At 51.6% G+C, this 20510-nt stretch overlaps 1 protein-coding gene across 1 annotated transcript in view; it reads right to left on the reverse strand.

Annotated features, from left to right (window-relative positions):
* LOC107105528 (lysine-specific demethylase 5C-like) overlaps positions 1 to 20510 on the reverse strand; it is a 38511-nt gene that overhangs the window by 4346 nt on the left and 13655 nt on the right. The window contains exons 10-25 of the mRNA XM_015405521.1: positions 20404 to 20502; positions 20023 to 20181; positions 19703 to 19884; positions 15876 to 16038; positions 14977 to 15096; positions 14287 to 14481; positions 13877 to 14058; positions 11037 to 11161; positions 9085 to 9232; positions 8272 to 8368; positions 7756 to 8114; positions 7485 to 7623; positions 7196 to 7375; positions 6132 to 6272; positions 4415 to 4951; positions 175 to 232 (exon numbers count right to left, since the gene is read on the reverse strand). Coding sequence (XP_015261007.1) covers positions 175 to 232; positions 4415 to 4951; positions 6132 to 6272; positions 7196 to 7375; positions 7485 to 7623; positions 7756 to 8114; positions 8272 to 8368; positions 9085 to 9232; positions 11037 to 11161; positions 13877 to 14058; positions 14287 to 14481; positions 14977 to 15096; positions 15876 to 16038; positions 19703 to 19884; positions 20023 to 20181; positions 20404 to 20502 — 2884 coding nt within the window. The remainder of the gene's footprint in view (positions 1 to 174; positions 233 to 4414; positions 4952 to 6131; positions 6273 to 7195; positions 7376 to 7484; positions 7624 to 7755; positions 8115 to 8271; positions 8369 to 9084; positions 9233 to 11036; positions 11162 to 13876; positions 14059 to 14286; positions 14482 to 14976; positions 15097 to 15875; positions 16039 to 19702; positions 19885 to 20022; positions 20182 to 20403; positions 20503 to 20510) is intronic.

Consider the following 20510-nt stretch of genomic DNA (forward strand, 5'->3'; position numbering starts at 1 on the left):
GCCCATTTTTCCCGGGGGGCTCTTTCCGGGGGGGGGGGGGGGAATACAAGGGACCTAAAATAAAATTGTTGTGGCCTCCACACTCCCAGGAGCTCACTTGTTCCCTCTGTCTCCAAGATAATCCTAAAAGAGACGGGGAAACCGGATCCTAACCGGGCTATCTGACAGTAATACCTGAGGCAGAGGAGCTGTTCTTCTCTGGGGCTGTGGAGTCTCCATTCTCCAAGGAAACCTGGAGGAGGAGGAGATGAAAGGTGAGAGACGGAACATATGGGTGAGTCACAAATCACAGCGCCAACATGGAGCCCCGCAACCCTGCAGGTGGCACAAGGGGCTCCCCCACGGCTCCTACAATGATGGGCATAAATTACGGGTGGAAAGGTACTGGCTGGATATTAGGCAATTTTTTCTCCCTGTAAGAGTAGTTCAACAGTGGAATCAGCTGCCTGGGGAGGTGGTGAGGAGGGATGGGCACGAACCATACGTAGTTTGCGAACTGAAGCCTGTGGCTGGTCAATCAGCATGAACTTTCGGGCTGTTCGTGAATGGATACATTTCCAGACAGACTGTCTCCACTCAAACAAAATGTTTACCCAACTTCAAAGCAACGGGGTGGGTGGTGGGGCAGAATTCTCCAGCCTTGGAAACACCAATAAGGTTCCCTGCGCATGTCACATGTGTAGCTTGCACTTTTGAACCTGCACCTGACATTTCCCCAAAAAACACTTTCCTGGGGACATCTTTAGGAGGGCCATAACGCAGACCCTTAAGTCCAATCTGCACATAACTTGAAGGGCATGTAGAGGAGCATAAGGGGGATGTCCCGTGAGTTTGATGTCTCGAGCTTGCACAGGGTTCGTTCTACACACTCTTGAACCTGCGCCTGTCATTACCCTAGAAAGCACTTTCCTGGGTGCACCTTCTGGAGGGGGGGGCAATAACTCAGACCCCATAAATCCAATCCTCACCAAACTTGGAGAACAAGTAGAGGAGAGAGAGTCAGAGTTCCCCTGCGAGTCTGGTGTCTCCAGTATACTGGGGGGGGGGGGCATTCTACCGGGGGGAGCATTCTACCACACCACGAACCTTACAAACCAAACTGGTTTGTTTGTGTCCTAACAGTTTGTGACAGTTCGTGGTCTGCGAACGGGGCACATCACGAACCAGGAACTGAACTGCATTTTCCCGGTTCGTGCCCATCCCTAGTGGTCAGCTTCCCCTCCCCCAATGGCAGTCTTCAAGAAGCAGCTGGACAAACACTTATCAGGGATGCTTTAAGCTGATCCTGCACTGAGCGGGGGGTGTGTGTGTGTGTTGGACTAGCTCAGTGTCAAAAATTTGTTACGAGGGCCGGATCTGACATAAATGTCACCTTTGTTTGGCCCGGGACATGTGTGCCATAAAATGTAATGTCAGGTACTAGAGATAGAAACTGTATAAAGGATTGCAGCTGGTAAGCTCCAAGATGGTGTATCCTCATTACAAGGCCCCATGGGCTGGGAGGCGGGTGCAAAGGAAAACCCATATAGGTGGACTCGAGAGCCAGCAGTGCAACGCTGGGCAGATCCTCCCACGATGCTTGACTGCTGAATACGAGGTTGTTCTGCTGTGCTAAAGCCCCAATGGAGTGACTCCGCCCACTCTCCCTCAGCACTTCCTCCTTTGCATCAGTTGCTCGCGGGCCACATAAGAACCCTGGACGGGCTGGTTCCGGCCCCGGGGCCTCATGTTAGATAGCCTGTATGGCCCCTTCCAACTCTAGGATTCACCTGGGATTCACTTGAAACCATGGCCAAGTCAAGACAGGATAAGCATGTGGTAGCAAACGTGAGGCAGTGAAGCCTCTGAGACTGACTGGCCAAGCTGGCCCGATGCCCCGAAACGTTCAAGCTGATTGTGGGACGAAAAAAACTTGCCATCCAAATTTTGAAAAGAAAGCAAAGGTGTCGAAGCCTGGCCGGAATTTTTTTTTTTTTAAAAACATGCTTTTTGAAAACATAAACTGAAGACTGGGAAGAGAGGCTAAGGTGCCAGGAAACTAAGGCACAGGGAGGCAGAGACGAAGAGGTGAAGGGCCACGGGGTACATGACGGATCAAGAATCCGGGTCGGGAGGCAGGGAAGGAGGCCTGAGGAACAGAGACGGGGAACAGAGGCAAGCAGAGGCTAACCAGAGAAAGGGCTTGAGAACAAAAGTCTGAGTCCAGGGGCACCTCTAGGACTCCACAAAGTTTAATTCCGGGCATGAGCTTTCGTGTGTGTGCACACTTCAGACACATAGGGCTGTACAGGGTTCAGAGGGGATGAAGGGAGGGGGGGAGGGAGGCAAGGAGATCAATGGAAAGGCCACTGCCTGAGAAACAACGCTGCTACAGAGACAGAATTGATGGGGGGGGGGACGACACACAAGATGTAGAAGAGTTACTGGAAAGAAGAGGGCAAGAGCATCGTCACAGCCTAGATCAGGGGTGTCGAACATAAGGCCCGGGGGCCAGATCCGGCCCATCCAGGGCTCTTACGCGGCCCACGAGCAACTGATGCAAGGGAGGAAGTGCTGGGGGGGGGGGAAGTGGGCACAGCCACTCCATTGGGGCTTCAGCACAGCAGAACAACCTCGTCTGTAGCAGCCAAGCTGTGTGGGAGCTTCTGCCCAGCGCTGCACCGCCGGCTCTCCAGTCTGCCCAAACGGGTTTCCCTTTGCACCCCCCTCCCAGCCCATGGGGCCTTGCAGTGAGGATACACCAACCAGTTTACCAGCTGCTGTCCTTTATACAGTTTCTATCTCTGGTACCCGGCATTACGTTTTATGGCACACGTGTCCCGGCCCGACAAAGTGACATTGATGTCAGATCCGGCCCTCGTAACAAATGAGTCTGACACCCCTGGCCTAGATGCTGACAAAGCGGTACTCTGGCCTCCAACATTGCAACACCAGCACGCCAACAACGAGGAGAGCCGAGAGGCAGCGGCCCATTCTGGGGCTGAGCTGCTTAACGCCAAATCTGAGCTAACCATCCAACCCTACAGCCGCAGGCAAGGAGACGTTATCCAGTCAGGATGGTCACCTGGCACCGGTCTTCTGTGTGTTCATTTTTGGAAGCTCCTAGTCATGCTTGCTGCTCCCCACCTCATCTGTCCCTTTCGATTTAAAAGGCCTACAAGTTCTTTAACGGCTCCGACTAAAGGAAATGTTAAGTTGCATTCGGTTAAAGAACAACAGGCACAGAATTCTGCAAGCGGAGAGAAAATCTTTAGCCTGCACAGGAGGTGACTGAGAGGAGGATAGGACGGCCATCTCCAAGTATCTGTGGGGCTGTCAGAGAGAGGATGGAGTGGAGCTGTTTTCTGCTGCCCCAAAGGGTTGGGACCAGAACCAACAGCTCAAAAGAGGTTTTGGCAGAACTTCCTGACAGAGTGATTCCTCAACAGGAATGGTGGTGGGCTCTCCTTTTTTTGGAGGAGGAGAAGAGATTGGATTTATACCCCGCCCTTCACTACCCAAAGGAGTCTCAGAGCAGCTGACAAACTCCTTTCCCTTCCCCTCCCGACAACAGACACCGTGTGAGGTCGGTGGGGCTGAGAGAGCCCTTTCGAGGACTGCTCGTGAGAGCACAGCTCTGAAAGAACTTCTGACTGACCCAAGGACACACCAGCAGCTGAATGTGGAGCAGGGAGTCAAACCCGGTTCTCCCAGATTAGATTCCGCCATTCTTAGCCACTACACCAAACTGGCTTTGTTTTTAAGCAGAGGCTAGATGGCCGTCTGACAGCTATGCCATTTCTGTGAATTTAGGAAGATGGTGAAAGGGAGGGTAGGAAAGGACGAGCCAGTGCCCAGCTCTAGAGGCCCATTCTTATAGGCCTAGGATAATGCCCATCATCGCTTTGGGGCCAGGAAAGAGTTCTCCTCCCAGCCAAATTAGCCTCAGGATCATGGATTCTTCTGACTTCCTCTGGGCATACAGCAGGGGTCACTTGGGGGAGAGTGTGCGCACGCGTGTGTGAGTGAGTGAGAGCAAGCTGTGAATGTCCTGCATTGTGCAGGGGGTTGGACTAGATGACCCTGGAGGACCTCCTCCCAATTCTATGTTTCTAACCTGCAATGAACACCAAAACAAAACCTGCATTAACATACACAACGTTCAGAACCAGTGTTCCCTCTAACCTGAGTTAGTGTGAGCTATCTGAGAGTTTTTTAGCCTCCGGCTCACACCTTTTTGTCTTAGCTCAAGGAGGACGGCTCTGGAGCAAACTAATTGACGCAGCGGCCAAATCGCTCGCTCACAACTTTAACGCCAGTAGCTCACAAAGCAGAATTTTTGCTCACAGGACCCCCACAGCTTAGAGGGAGCACTGTTCAGAATCCCTCTCTTCCCTTCGGGCCAAGAGGGGCTGGGCCCGCCGCCTCCACTCACCTTGGTCTGTTCGTTGCAGCTGCTCTCCTTGAGGGCCCCCGCCTCCTTGGCAGAGTCCCCGAGCAGCCGCTGCCGCAGCCCCGCAAGGCGCTCCAAGGCGGCCGCGACTTCCGAGGAGGCGAGGAGCTGGCGGGCCCGGTCCTGCCACGTGATGGCTCGCTCTGTCAGGCACTGCAAGGCTTCTCCCTCGGGCAGCCGCACGGGCAGCTTCTGCAGGGCCACGAGCAGCGCCAGGATCGTCTCTAGGCGGGGCCGGCGGGAGCGCTGGCACAGCGGGCACAGGAACTTGGCTTCCCATTCCCACCACGCGGGAGAGGGGCGGGGGGTGCCCAGGCGGGGCCAAGCCACACAAGCGGTGTGGAACCAGTCCTGGCACAGTTCGCACTGCAGCATGGCGGGGCTCGGGGGCTGGGAACACACACAGTACTGGCCCCCGGGAGGACTGGGCGTTGACGGCGCTGGCTTCTGGGCGTTGGACTGGCGCAGGCAGAGGATTCCCGCTTTCTCCTTCTGCTCACCCTCCTTGAAGGCCAGGATCTGCCGACGCAAGACAAGGTTGTCAAGAATGGACAGAGAGAGGGGATTTCCCGATTTCTAGCATCCGGGGGGGGGGGGGCCCCACTGTTCCACGAGGGGGGACCACACTGTTCCACGTCACCAGCGACAGCCAGCGAGCAGAACAAATCCAGATGTTTCAGCCACGCTCCAACACCCACAATTCTCCGCAAAATCCTCTAAGCCCTACCATGACAGAAGCACCGCAGATTTTATCCAACTCCATCACCGAAGGTATCCCTGCCCCCCTTAGACTTTGTCTTTGCGATATGGGGGAAGCTGATGACATTGCACATTATATTGGGATGTTGGGCAGGCTACAAGCATGGATGGCTTCAAAAGGGAATCAGATAAGCATATGGAGCAGAGGTCCATCAGAGGCTATTAGCCACAAGGTATAGATAGGGGCTCTGGGGCAAGTGATGCTCTGTCTTCTTGGTGCTTGGAGGGGGGGGGGTCAACAGTGGGAGGGCTTCTGGTGTCCTGGCCCCACTGCTGGACCTCCTGACGGCACCTGGTATTTCTGGCCACTGTGTGACACAGAGTGTTGGACGGGATGGGCCTTTGGCCTGATCCAACATTGGCGTCTCTTATGTTCTTATATTCTGAGATAACCACAGCATGAAGCCCCTAAGGCTAAAGTACATGATCCCTATTCTTCTGCAGCATAATGGACTCTCCAATCTGGATCTGGTCGAATTTTTACTCTCGGACCTTGACCGCTAGGTCTCTAGCGGAATGGCGTTATTTGCCTTAGCAACAAGGAAAATCAGAATGAGTTTAGTATTTAATGCAGAGTAGAAGGAATACGGGAGTATGCTGATATTCTATTGTTTACATGACCATTTTATGGTGTGATGTATTATGCTGTGGTCTATGACAATATGGGAGTATGCTGATATTTTACTGCTCATGTAGACCATTTTATGGTCTGATGTATTATGCTGTGGTCTATGACAATAAACTTATACTTAATGCATTACCAAAGTTTTTTGGGTTCGGTTTCTTTTTAAATTAAAAAAGCCTGCCACGGAACTGGCCTGCATTTGACGGCCCAAACCCCCGATTCTGAGCCCGTACTTGGAGCCACGGATCTTCACGGGCCCTGGATCCCATCCCCAACCCCGCGCCCAAGACGGCCAGTCTGGGGAGGGGGACTCACCACAGAACCGGGGTCTCTGAGGTCTTGCGCCGAGAGGCCCAGGCTCTCCGTGTCGGATTTGTACAGGCCCGGCTCCTTCTCCCGCTGCCATTTGGTGCGTTTGACACTGTCTGAGTCGGCGTCGGCACACGGACACAGCACCTGGCAGGAGAGGCCAAGGAATAAAGCTGGGCTCCGTGGGGCTGGCCCCACCTAGACCCGTCGTTACGGTGAGTCTTTCAAAAGCATTCCCATGAGCCTTTGGGAAACATGCCATGAGCAAGGTCAGAGGTGTCAAACGTGTTTGTGATGGGGGCCGCATCTGATACAAATGTCATTTTGTCGGGCCGGGCCAAGCCCACGTGTGCCGTGAAGCGGAATGCCAGATACCGGAGATATAAACTGCATGAAGGACAGCAGCTGGTAAGCTCTGAGTTAGTGTATCCTCCCGTCAAGGCCCCATGGACGGGGGATGTGTGCACATGAAAACCTACATGGGTGGACTAGAGAGCCAGCGGTGCAGCACTGGGCAGACGCTCCCACACTGCTTGACTGCTGCAGACGAGGTTGTTCCGCCATGCTGAAGCCACAATCGGAGTGGCTCCACCCACTCCCCCATGAACAGTCTCCTGCTCCCTCCCTTGCACTAGTCGCTCGCAGGCCGATTCTGGCCCCCGGGCCTTATTTTTGACACCCCTGACCTAGGTGGTATTCAGCAGGGCTGGGCTAGCTGAAAGGGGGATTGTTGGAGAGGTACTGAAGGTGCCCCTCCTGAGTGCCCTTGTAAGCTTTCTTGCCCTGTGGAAGAGAACCCAGAAGGCATTTAAATGTCCTTTGAAGGCAATTAAATGCCCTCTGAGCTGTTCCCCCCCCCCTCCACGGCACTGACACGCGCACGGCCCTGTCCCTTGACAGGAAGGGCTGGAAACAGGCTCGGAGCCTCCCCCTTTCAAGACAGGCATTTAGATTAATTCAATTAACTGTAATTTAACTCCCCTTCACCCCCGAACAAAAAAATCCTGACTAGGGGACTGGCCCCCCACCCCCGCCCTCCCCGCGCCACAAGCTCACGGGAGAGGACTAACCTCTAGCAATGTGTAGCAGGAGTTTTTCTTGAGGAAAGTCTTAGAGGCTTTTTCCCGCCAGGAGTGTGCGGTGACCACTTGCACCTCGAGGTGACGCAGCTCCTCCAGGCGGACCGGCAAGTCCCTGCCCACGGCCACGAGCCCCTCCAGGTCATCCAAGCAGGGGTAATGGTCCCCATTCTGTGAGGAGAAGGAGCAGAGGGGGGCATGGGTTGGTAGAGCCTGCAAAACGCCGGAAGGGAGCCCACACCCCACCGGCCGACCCTCCGACCTTGCCGCCTCAGCACACCTGGATCTCCTCAACGTCAGCGATCCAAGCCTGTGCTTTGGAGAGCGCCTCCTTGAGGGACAGGATGTTGGGCAGGTGCACGGGAATGTTCTCAGCTTCTTTGATGATGGCCTCCAGGGTGGCGGTCGGGTGCTTCTGCCTGCGAGGGTTCGGAAGGGGGGGAGAAGCGATCAGGCAGGGGCTTTCAGGGGCATCCTGTCTCTCCAGTGCTCGCCTATACCCCAGAGCGGGACTAAGAAGCCCCAGAGGCACAACGGGAACTGAGCCTCACCTTGCCTCCAGGCACATCTGGGCCTTCTCCTCCCAGCGCTCAGCGATGGTCAGCAGCTCCTGCAGCTCGGCCATGGCCTTGTCCACGGCAGGGCTGGGGGCCACCCCGCAGCCTGAGGTGATGAGCGCCCGCATCACGGAGAGGGTGACTTTCTCCCGGGGGGAACGCAGCGTCTGCTTCACCTCCTCCAGCCAGACTGCCTGCTGCACCTGCCTCTCCAGCAGCTCCATCTCGGGCACCTCCACCCCGAGCCGCGTCCCCCGAGCCAGCAGTCTGTGAAGCTCCGGGGAGCTGCCGGGGAGATCCTGCAGGGCCTCCTGGACGTCCGCTTGGAAGGCCTCCACTTTCTCCAGCACGCCCTAGGAGGGGAACACGCGTCACGTCCGAGCCACACCCAGCCTCACGGCCAGCGTTCCGCACTGTAGCCGTCCCCGGCCGAGCCCAGTTCGGCACTCCCGACCGGCAGTTCGGGTCTCTCAGACTGGGAGACTGCAACACGACCTCGCTTTTGACTACCTGGACCTCCTTGATCTGGTGCATGACGCAGGGCAAGTTGCTCATTTGCTCCAGGAAGGCACGCAATTCCTCCACCGTCATATGGACTGATGCTTCCCTGGAAAAGCAAGCGGGGGGCGGGGGGGGGGGGGGAGACATTTTAGCTGCCAACCCCACTATTTGCAGGGCTCCATTACAGAGCCACAACAAAAACAAAAACAAAATGGGGGGAAATATCAGTACTTGTCTGAATACATTAGGGCAGGGGTGTCGAACTCATTTGTTATGAGGGCCGGATCTGATATAAATGAGGCCTTGTTGTGCCAGGCCATGTATGTCATAAAATGTAATGCCAGGTAGAGGAGATATAAACTTTATAAAGGACACAAACACAAAGGGGTTTTTCTTAACTTAAAATAAAAACATGCTTAAAACATTAGCACTCTTGCAATATTTTATTTATTTAACAGGGTCTGATAACTGACACCTCTTGCTCTGAATTATTACATCAAAATGTCTGTGCTATTGCGATCTTGAGTATGCTGCTCAGGTGTGTACCTGTAAGCTGCACACCTATGATGACGCAGCAAGCAGCAGCAGAACTGGAAGAAGCAGCAGAAGACAGCCAGTTCCACTGCGGGCCTGATAGAAGCCCTCTGTGGGCCTGATCTGGCCCCCGGGCCGCATGTTTTACACAGACGAGGCTTTCTGCAGTAGAAATGCTCAGTGGGGTGAGATGCATGGAAAACGGCCCTTCCTGAGCCCTGCTGGATGGATTAATCTGGATGGACGGCCATGGCCTCCTCGCCTGCCAACAGCAGAGCCTCCACTCACCCAGTTTCCTGGCTGCTTAACAGACCGAGGGCCTCCGACACACACTTCTCGGCTTCGCTCAAGCAGCACTTGAGTCGGTGAAGCAGCTCATTTTCGGGGAACTTCCTCTCTCGCGCCTCCGACTCCAAGGCACGCAGCTCCTCCAAGGCTGCAAAGACCAGACACTCACAGTGGGGCTTCAGCAACAATCCCCACCTCTATCTGCTAAGAGGCAGGGGAGCTCAAGATCTGCTGCAAGGATTCAACCGATTTTGAGACCTACTTCTTACCAGTATGGAAAGAAGCTGCTAATCCTGCCACCTGACCGCTCCGTCTCTCCCGTTTCCCATGGCCCTGATTGGTCCCAGCACTACGTCAGTTTCCATGATGCCCCCCCCCCTCCATGAACAGCAACAAACAAGCAAACACTGTGATATAAATGACATGTTAAGAAAGAATCATGTTATATTGTAAAACTTGGCAATATTACAGGTCCATCATTCTCAATGAGCATCCAGATATAAATTCGTTTCGTCCCAATCTTCCTCAGGAGTAATCCTATAGTAACGAAGGTGTCAGCCTCTTGCTACAGTTCAATGTTCTGTTTAAGAGCAACCCAGTGTTTAATTTCTTCTTTATATTTTTCAAATAATCTTCTGAGAGAGCATTTTGCCAGCCAATTTAAAATTGAAGACTTTTCTAGCCGGGGAGAGAAGAGGACTGGTTGCTACCAATGTTCCCTCTAAGCTGTGCAGTCTTGTGAGCAAAATTTCTACTTTGTGAGCTGCTGGCATTTAAGTTGTGAGCGAGCGATTTGGTTACTGCATAAATTAGTTTGCTCTGGAGCCATCCTCCCTGAGCTAGGACAAAAAAGTGTGAGCCAGAGGCTACAAAATTGTGAGCTAGCTCACACTAACTCAGCTTAGAGGGAACACTGGTTGCTACTACCATAAATATATAGTGTTCATGGAGAGCTCTTAAGCCAGCATAATACAGGAGGCTTTTGCACCTATGTAAAAGACAAGACTGACTTGCTCCTTTATAAACACTTGAACATGGAACCAGGATTACTCCTGAGGAAGATTGGGACGAAATGAGTTTATATCCGGATGCTCATTGAGAATGATGGACCTGTATCTATTCTGGTAACAGCTTTCTACTGGCTAAATGGGCTTCCTTTCTGCACCGAGAACTTCAGCCCATCCAGAAAAATATTTGCCCCATGAGCCACAAGATCCTGGCTACGGGCCTGCCCATTAACCTTCTCTGCAAGGTCGTATTCTGTTTTACAAAAGAAAAGCCCAACACTGACAAATAAGGGCGAGCAGTTTCTGCTCACACTGTGCTGATTATTGCAGAGACAGAAAGCCTTGAGGGAACATGGTGCTCTTCCCATCCAGACCACACCAGAAACTAAGCCCAATCTCTTTGAGACATGCCTTAAAAGTAACCAGCTCAGGCGACTTACTTCTCTTGCGTCCGTCTTCGACTTCCAGAGCAATCCGGACCTTGTTAGCCCAGGTATCAAAGCACTCCGCTCGAACCTTCAACTTGTGTAACATGGTTGGTAGTTCGTCCAGGGTGTACCGATACCTTCAGGTTGGAGATGGAGCCAAAGAGGAGTTAGTCTGACCTCACAGCTTTACAGAAGCCCATCTGCCCAACTCTAGCATCCGCTCGGAAAACTTTTTTGCTGAACTATGGATCTCTTATACCCAGTCTTTTAAACAGCAGCAATAGTTCTGAACACAGATGCCATTAACCTTCTCTGAAAGGTCATATTGTTTTACAAAAGAAAAGCCCAACACTGGCAAATAAGGACGAGCAGTTTCTGCTCACACTGTGCTGGTTATTGCAGACAGAAAGTGGAGGGCCTTGAGGGAACATGGTGCTCTTCCCATCCAGACCACACCAGAAACTAAGCCCAATCTCTTTGAGACATGCCTTAAAAGTAACCAGCTCAGGCAACTTACTTCTCTTGCGTCCGTCTTCGACTTCCAGAGCAATCCGGACCTTGTTAGCCCAGGTATCAAAGCACTCCGCTCGAACCTTCAACTTGTGTAACATGGTTGGTAGTTCGTCCAGGGTGTACCGATACCTTCAGGTTGGAGATGGAGCCAAAGAGGAGTTAGTCTGACCTCACAGCTACAGAAGCACATCTGCCCAACTCTAGCATCCGCTCGGACAACCTTGTTGCTGAACTATGGATCTCTTATAAAGTTACGCCCAGTCTTTAAAACAGCAGCAATAGTTCTGAACACAGATGCATCCAAACCAAATTTCCCTGACTCTGGGGCGCAACTAAAACAGATGCTGGAGATCTGTAAATCACATCTTTGGTTTTCTTTATAATCAATGGGAAGTGTCCTGATGAGAGGTTAACTCGTCACCGAGCCCCCTGCCCAGCACCACACAGGAGTCAAAGCCCAGCATGACAGATTGATAAAGGAGTGGCTACTAGCCGTGGTTACTAAGGGGAACCTCCATGTTCCGAGACAGTAAACCTTCTCTGAATCCCAGGGCTAGGAGACAACATCTGGCATACAAACAACTGGAGGGTTCCTAATGAGAGGCTAACTCTCATCAGCGCGTCCCCATACCACATGCAAGACAGGAGTCAACCACCCAGCACCACCCCCAGAATATCAGTGCCAGGAGGCAATATCAAGAGAAGGCCTTAGCCTCCAGAGGAACTGGCTGGCCCCTGTGTGAGACAGGAGGCTGGACTAGAGGGACCCTCCCTGGTCTGATCCAGCAGGGCTCTTCTGGTGTTCTTATCAGGGGAAGGCCTCGGCCTCTCTGCCCTGTTGCTGGCCCTCCAGAGGAACTGGCTGGCCCCTGTGTGTGGCAGGATGCTGGACTAGAGGGACCCTCACTGGTCTGATCCAGCAGGGCTCTTCTGATGTGGCTACTGGACCTGGATATTAGCCCAAGGCAATGTGTTTTCCCCCATCAAAGTGAGCAGCTGCTGGGAAGGAGGTGGAGGAAGGCATTTCTATCCAGGAAACCGTTGGGGAAGGAGAAGAAACAGCTTAACTTTCCCCGTGCCCCAGGGATGCTGCAGACCCAGTTGAAAAACTGCCCCCCAAAATGTATCCAGGATCATGCTTCGTCAGCATCTTGATCACCTGAGCCTGGTTCACTGTGTCTGACCCAGCATGGCTGTTACTCCTCATTTCTGATTTGGCGGCTCTGAGAAGCCACACCTCCAATATTCTATTCCAGCAACGCGCCCGTAATCGTAATTCTGGAGGTGCTTTCTAACAAGCATCTCGTAGTAGGGTTTACAGAAGTCTATGTCTTTGTGTAAAAAAAAAAAAAGACTTATGGAACTGGAAAAAGGACACCTCCTGTTTCTGAACACGTTACAGGCGTCACAGGTTGACCGAGATCAAGAAACGGGCTGGTTGTATTTCAGGAGTTAAATTCGTCCACCCCTAAAAACCCATCTGATATATCCTTGGGCCCTGACCCGGATAGCCCAGGCTAGCCTGATCTCGGAAGCTAAACGGGGTCGGCCCCTAGTAACTCTTCCCTGTTGTTTTTTTTAAAATACTTTTTATTGCTTTTCTTCCTACACACTACAAAAACGATACCCTACAAAACTAAAACTACAAAGAGAGTAACAAGAACCTTTGGCAGGCTAATCAAATGCTTTAAGTATATGTCTACAATGCTAAAAATTTCACTCAATTCTTTAAAATCTAATAGAAGTGTTCAAAAAGAAAGAACATAAAAGGCATTTTTGATATGACATCACATCTGGTTGAGAATGTAAGTAAGTTAAATGTCAACATAGGTAATCTCAGATCTTCACTTAAGATTTCTTCTTAGCTTTGGTTTTCTTCTTCTTTTGACAGGGGAGACAGCCCTAGTAACTCTTTGGATGGGGGACCATCAAGGGAGCCCAGGGATGCTACGCAGAGGCAGGCAGTGGCAAACCCACCTCTGTTCATCTCCTGCCCTGAAAACCCTGCAGGGCTGCCGTAAGTCAGTTGCCAATTGATGGCAAAAAAAATATTACAGAGTGTTTCCAGAGCCCCCTTCTGGACCTCTCAGTCTAGCACCAACAATCTGAGAGAGCAAAGCTGGAAGTGTGGATCTACTGGGAGGGGCAGGGAGATGCGGTTCAATACTGACGTTAGTGGAAGAAGGAGGGATTGGATTTGTACCCCGGCCCTTCACTACCGAAGTCTCAAAGCAGCTTACAATCCCCTTCCCTTCCTCTCCCCACCCTATGAGGTAGGTGGGGCTGAGAGAACTCTCTCGAGAACTGCCCTTGAGAGAACAGCTCTGAGGGAACTTGGGACTGACCCAAGGTCACCCAGCTGGCTGCATGTGGAGTGCGAGTGGAGGAGTGGGGAATCAAACCCGGTTCTCCCAGATTAGAGTCCGCGCTCCTAACCACGATACCGAACCAGAAGACAAACGTGACATTTTCAAACCCACGCTTGGTATCTGAGTTAACAGGCTCCCCCATCCCAGTTTATGAACTACCAGTTCAACCACTCTCAATGGGACACTGTCAAGGCCTAAAAGACCAGCCAAAACCTTATGTCATGCAGCCAACATTCTGTTTTCCAGCCAACATTCTGCCTGGCCCTTTTCTCCAGAGAAGGGAGACAGTCAGCCAGAACACTGTCAAGGCGTAAGAGACCAGCCGAAACCTTACGTCATGCAGACATGCCACTCCAGTATTTTCCAGCCAACATTCTGCCTGGCCCTTTTCTCCAGAGAAGGGAGACAGTCAGCCAGACGGCCGGACCTTTGCAAGCACAGATTGAGAGGTAGGTAGAGGTGCCTTTCTGCCCACCTGAGGTACTGCCTGCTGCTGGGGCACTTGCAGAGGTCGTCGATGTGGTAGAGGCAGACGAGGCAATCCGGACAGTCGTAGCAAGCCAGCGCCGAGAGGAAGCAGGTCGTCTTGCACTTGTCGCACTGGCGCTCGTCGTCCGGGAGCAGCTCAAAGGCCTCCCGCTCTGCTTCCGTGATACCCTGGGACGGGAGGCAGGGGTCTCTCTGGATTTCGCCCCCTTTCCAGAGGCGTCATGAACGCAGGACCTTTCTACATAGATGGCCAGCCACACCACTAGAGGCTGCCAAACAGCAGCGCTGTTAGTACATGCCTCCTCTTTCTGAGTCACTCTGAGGACTGTTTTAGTCAGAATAAAAGCGGCGACGTTGTTTCCAAAGGAAAACACACACGTGGCGTCTGCTCCCCACCTTGTCAAGGAGAGCCTTGCGCAGTTTGCGCTCCTCTTGCACCAGGATGAACATCTCCTTATGCACAGCGGCTGCCAAGTTCAGGTCCAGCTTCTCGGGGCAGGCGGCCATCTTGCAGATAAGCTCCTCGTGCGAGAAGACGCAGTAGCGGCGGAGACGCCGGTAGTGTTCGATGCACTGGCGACCAGCTGGCAACTGAGACGACGAGGGAGGAGGAGGAGAGATTGGATTTATACCCCACCCTTCACTCAGAGCGGCTTACAATCTCCTTTCCCTTCCCCTCCCCACAACAGACACCCTGCGAGGTAGGTGGGGCTGAGAGAGCTCTGAGAGAACTGCCCTTTCAAGGACAGCTCTGAGAGAACTTGTAACTGACCCAAGGTCATCCAGCAGGTGCAAGTGGAGGAGTGGGGGAATCAAACCTGGTTCTTCCAGATTAGAGTCCACACACTTAACCACTACAGCAAACTGGCTCTCTTAGCCACTACACCAAACTGGTGGAGGGCTGGTAAACAACGTCAGTGAAGGCCTCTGACTCCCATGGATACCGGAAGTGTCTCAGAGGTGTGCACATCTCAACACCACACACAGCAGCCCAGGCTCACGCTCCCTCCTGTCCGGCAGCCCACGGCAAGTTGGCCTCAAACCAAGGACAGAGCGTGCGCGAGTCTCGGCTGGTCCGGTACTCACCCAGTCTGCGGTGCAGAAGTTGACAGCTTCCGCAAAGTTGTAGCCCTGGTTGAAACCGCTGTGATAAGCTCGAGGGAAGGTGATGACAAACTCTCCGGCACACTGATTGGTCCGGACCACCTGCAGGAGGAGGAAGGGATATGTGATGGGTGTCAAACCTTGCTCTTCTCAGTTTGCCATAGATGCTGGGGGAGAGGAATTCCTTAGATGGGGTGTGTGAGTGTGGAGGGTGTGGCTGCACTATCGTAGAAGCATAACTCTTCCGAAGAAGCCTGCCTCTTATTCCCAGAGGAATGTCCTTGAGACTTCTGGTGCCAGCTTGCTTAGGAGATAATGGGATCATCTATTTTCCCAGGTGAAAAGGGGGGTAGAGATGCTAGAGCTAGGCAGAGTGGATTTGACCTATGAGTGGGCCTTAAGAACATAAGAGAAGCCATGATGGATTGGGCCAATGGCCCATTCAGTCCAACACTCTGTATCACGCAGTGGCCAAAACTCAGGTGCCATCAGGAGGTCCACCAGAGGGGCTGGAACTCCCACAGCCCCCCCACTGTTTCTCCCCAAGCACCAAGAAGACAGAGCATCACTACCCCAGACATAAGAGTATAAGAGAAGCCATGTTGGATCAGGGCAACTTAGGAGGGGTTACATTTGAATTACCTATACCTTTGATTGTACCCGCCAAAACCTTCAGATCTGACACAGTACTGTTAAGACCTGGACTTGCTTATAACTCAATAAACATATCACTGCCAAAGAAAGTGTTGTTGAGAATAACTTGCCCAGGAGTCTGACAATGGGAACAGGCTGGCTCTGTGATGGACGGATTTAAGGGCAGGAACAGGCTGGCTCCATGATGGACAGAAATAAGGGTGGGGAAAGGAAGGAGAACTACTCACTGGGACTCCATGAGCCATGAGCGTGTTGGGGTTCATGAGTGTCACTAACTGGTGCAGCAGGTCTGGCTGGCTCTCAAACAGCTCTGGGGTTAGTTTCTTCATGACTTCTTCCAGATGTTCGGCTGCAAAGGATGGGACCCCATACCAGGTCTTGGGCTCACCCCTGGAAAGCAGAAAACACAAGTCAGCAGGAAAGACGTGAAAGCCTGGAAAAATTAGACCAAAAAGAATGCAAGTTCCCACGTCCCACCTGTTTTTCTTTCCCCCTTTGGTTTTTCAAATAAAAGAAGTCCTGTGAAATATTTTCTCCCATGGATGTAGCAAAATGGTTGTTTAGATTTTTCTCTCTCACAATGTTTTTTAAGAGCACTGAAGACTTTTATGCGAGACAATCCACAACACGGTTTCAAGGATTTGTTCAATTTGCCCACTTTTGTGCACAATTACATGACACGCTGTGTGCATGATCATAGTACACATGAACACATGAAGCTGCTTGTGGCACGCTCGCTTGTTGGGGAGACTGTTTTTCGCTTTAAAACACTCTCGGTGTACCTAAACTTGGTAGATTTCTGCTGCCACCAGGAATTAAAAATCCCAAATCTCTCTCTTTTGGTAGAATGACCTAGGGTCGGGGCACTTCAGAGGACTATGTGGCCCTGAGGAAGGACTATTCTGATCTCGGGGATAAGTTTAAACAAAAAATGATTTATTTAATAAAGAACAAAATAGGTTTCTGGTTATTTTGAACTGTTGCTGATGAAAGGAACTTGTAAATATAACTAGCAAAGCTTGGTGTCACAAACAGTGTCTCAAACTCCCAAAACTCCACTCTGACAGGCGTAGACACTCAGTCTAATACCTCTCTCTCTCATATATATTCTATATATATATATAGAAGAAGAAGAAGAAGAAGAAGAAGAAGAGAAGAGATTGGATTTATACCCCACCCTTCACTACCCAAGGGAGTCTCAGAGCGGCTTACAAACTCCTTTCCCTTCCCCTCCCCACAACAGACACCCTGTGAGGTAGGTGGGGCTGAGAGAGCTCTTGACAGAAACTGCTCTTTTTTCAAGGACAGCTCTTATCAGAGCTACGGCTTGCCCAAGGCCATCCAGGCAGGTGCAAGTGGAGGAGTGGGGAATCAAACCTGGTTCTCCCAGATTAGAGTCCGCGCACTTAACCACCGCACACATACATACACACACACATAGCCACACAGGCTGAACTCTTTCTCGTATTCACACAGAATAGACTCAAAAACTCCCATAGTCACACAGACTATGCTCTCTCTTCAAACTTCCCACACAGAATCCCCTCATAGACATCTCTCCTTCCACTCTCTCAGTGATCAGCCAATCACATCACACTTGTCTCCCTCTATCACTCTTCTTACAGTACTGCAGTCAACTAAACATTTAAAGAAACACACACACCAAAGCATGGAATCATTACACTGCTTATCTTGAGTAAGACCCTCAGTCCAATCAAGGTCAGTACTGTCTTAGACTGGAAGGGGTTCTCCAGGACCTCAGGTAGAGGTCTTTGGCTTCACCTACTACTTGGTCCTTTGAACTGGAGATGCTTGGGCTCGAACCTGGGACCTTCTGCGCACAAAGCAGATGCTCCGGCACTGAGCCACTACACTACTGGAGTCAATGTCAATTTTTCAGCGCAATGTTTAACTCAATATCCTAGTCTACAGATAGCCCTTATTACTACGGCTGTATGAGCGTTGCTTCTAACTGCAAATAATAAAACTTTAGTTTGATGGTTATAATGCTTTCTATTTTCAACTTTTATTTCTTCCCCTTATTTTCTTAAAAGTCAAAAACTGAAGTACATCCTGTTAAGTAGCATTAAGGTAAAGCAGTTTGCTCTCTTTCGCAGTAAATTTGCCACTCTGTTACAAAAGAAACAATGCCATTTCTATTTGTAAATTTTATAAATGCCATAAAAGTAGAATTCCATATGCCAGGAGTGGCCAAACTGTGGCTCAGGAAGTGAAGGGGAGGCATGCCTCCCTGATTGGTCTTCCTTTCCCCAGCCAGTGTTCCCTTCTCTGGGTAAGCTTGAGGTAGGGGGGGAGCAGAGAAAAAAAGCAACTTTAAATGCGTTCTCAAAGCCCCACCCCCTTCCGGCTGGCTCGGAGAAGGCATTTGCCTCTTTAAATACCTTCTCCAAGCCAAGCCAACTGGTGTGGGGGGCTTGGAGGATGCATTTAAAGTTAAACGCGCTTCGGCCCCTAAGGGCCTTCCTCAGTGGTCACTATTATCTATATATTCTAGACACACATTCAAAGACCTGTTACAGAGTTTTAGTACACATATAATTAAACCGGATGTTGTTTCCTTGTATACTTATAATTGGACTCCTGGTATTAGATCTTAGACAAAGTAATTTTTAATCAGGAAAGTTTTAACATGTGTACACCTTAATAAATATTTGTACTTTTATATATATGGTTTAGCTTAGCCCTTTTTGGTTCGTGGTCATATCCTGGGTTGAGTCCCCCCACCCCTTTTTTCCCAGTTTTTGTCACACAGGGGCCAAACAGTTCCTCTGGAGGGCCATCAACAGGGCTTAGTGGGCAAGGCCTTCATAAGAACTGCAGAAGAACCCTGCTGGATCAGACCAGTGGTCCATCTAGCCCAGCATCCTATCTCACAGAGTGGCCAACCAGTTACTCATAAGGACATCAGAAGAGCCCTGCTGGATCAGACCAGTGAGGGTCCATCTAGTCCAGCCTCCCGTCTCACACAGGGGCCAACCAGCAACAGGGCAGCAACAGGGCCAGCAACAGGGCAGAGAGGCCGAGGCCTTCCCCTGATGATGCCTCCTGGCACTGGGATTCAGAGATTGACTGCCACTGAATCTTGAGGTTCCCTTTAGTCACCATGGCTAGTAGCCCAACAGATTCATGGAGAAAAGATCTATCTAATCCCCTTTTAAAGCTGTCTATGCCTTTGGCCATCACTACATTCTCCGGCAGCGAATTCCACACTTCAATCACTCTGCTCTCCATTTTATCCTCACAACAACCCTATGAGGTAAGTTAGGATGAGGGGGTGTGACTGGCCCCAAGGCCACCCGACAAACTTCCACAGCACGAGTAAGAATTTGAACCTGGGTCTCCAAGATCCTTGTCCGACACTCTTAACCGCCATACCACACTGGCTTGTAGAGCCAAGCCCAACAGGGCTAGGGGTGTGCAATATTTTTGTATCTGCATTTTTCGGGTTTGGGTCTATTGGACCCCCCCAAAATTGTGGGATTTTCAAAGACTCCTGGATCCCAATACTGGTCTGGTACCGTATTCGGGTCTGGGAATTTTTGGAAATCCCGATTTTTTTCGGGTTTGATAGACCCAAGAAGAAAACACAATTTTTTTTTTAAAAGCCAGCCCGATCCTGGGGCTGGCTTGGCATCTCCTGCAGCGCACAAGAAGCCAGCCCCAAGCCGAGCCGGCGGGAACAGTCTGCTCCCCTAGGCACAGCTGATCCTCGAGCTGTCTTCTGCAGTCCCTTTAACGTTTAAAGGGACTGCGGCAGAAGCATGACAAACAGCTTAGAGGAGCGAGCACTCTGCTCCCACCACCCTGTTGTTTTTGGATCTTCCTCGTAATTTCCGAATATATCCGGGATTTTTTTCGGGTATTTTCTTCCCGGTTTTCCAGAGAAAACCCAAACACATTTTGGGATGCCGAAATCTACCTGAAAAATACCAGTAAAGTATTTTTTCAGGTAGATTTTCAGCTCTGGGAGATCCAAACGCACACACCCCTAGACAGGGCAGCGCTGCTTCCCCCTTGTCCCCAGATGGCTCACCAATGGAGGTAGTTAATGGAGTAACTCCAATGATCTTCGATGTGCCAGCAGAAAGCAGAGAAGACCATGCCCACGTAGAGCCACGGCACCTTCATGCCCGAGATGTCGGCGTTGATGTGGCACAGCACCGACTGCTTCAGCACGGGCATCACGTTGAGGTTCCAGCCGCTGGCCGCGTATTCCTGCAATCACAGGCACTGGGCTAAGAAAGACGGCACAGCCGGGGACGAAGACTGAGCCTCAAGCAGAGGGGTGCTGGAGAAGAGGCTCAAATCATTTAGGAAGGAGGACGTTTGCTGTCAAGCAAGGCCGTAACGCACCTCCTCCTCGGGGGAGAGCTTCCTCTTGCCGTCGTTGATGGGGAAGCCGCTTCCAAACTCCTTGGAGTGGATGTCGGCCCCGTACTCCACCGTCACGTCCTCTTCGATGCTGTTCACCAAGCGCCAGAACTCCTTTTCCACAAATTCCGTTGGCACCATCTGGGGAACGGGGCAGAGGAGAGAGTCGGGATGATGGAGGACACAACGCTGAAATTCGCAAGAGCCGGCAGTGGCAGGGGAAAGCGGCACACTGGGGCCGGATCTGCCGGAGAAGAGGATGCAGGCGCTCCTGTGCTCTCCACACCTGGTGGACCACTCCCTTCCTAGAAATGACCGGCGGCAGGGGTACTGCTAGCTCAGGACGAGGATACCAGAACTCACATGTACGGGCATGTTGAAGTAGTCGGCCTTGAAGGAATCGGCCATCTCCCCGAAGCTCTGCAGCGTGTACTCCCGAGTGGCCTGCTCAAAGCCAAAGGCCTCCCGGG

The sequence above is a fragment of the Gekko japonicus genome, unplaced genomic scaffold (assembly GCF_001447785.1).
Source record: "Gekko japonicus isolate JY-2015 unplaced genomic scaffold, Gekko_japonicus_V1.1 scaffold2530, whole genome shotgun sequence".
NCBI lineage: Eukaryota > Metazoa > Chordata > Lepidosauria > Squamata > Gekkonidae > Gekko > Gekko japonicus.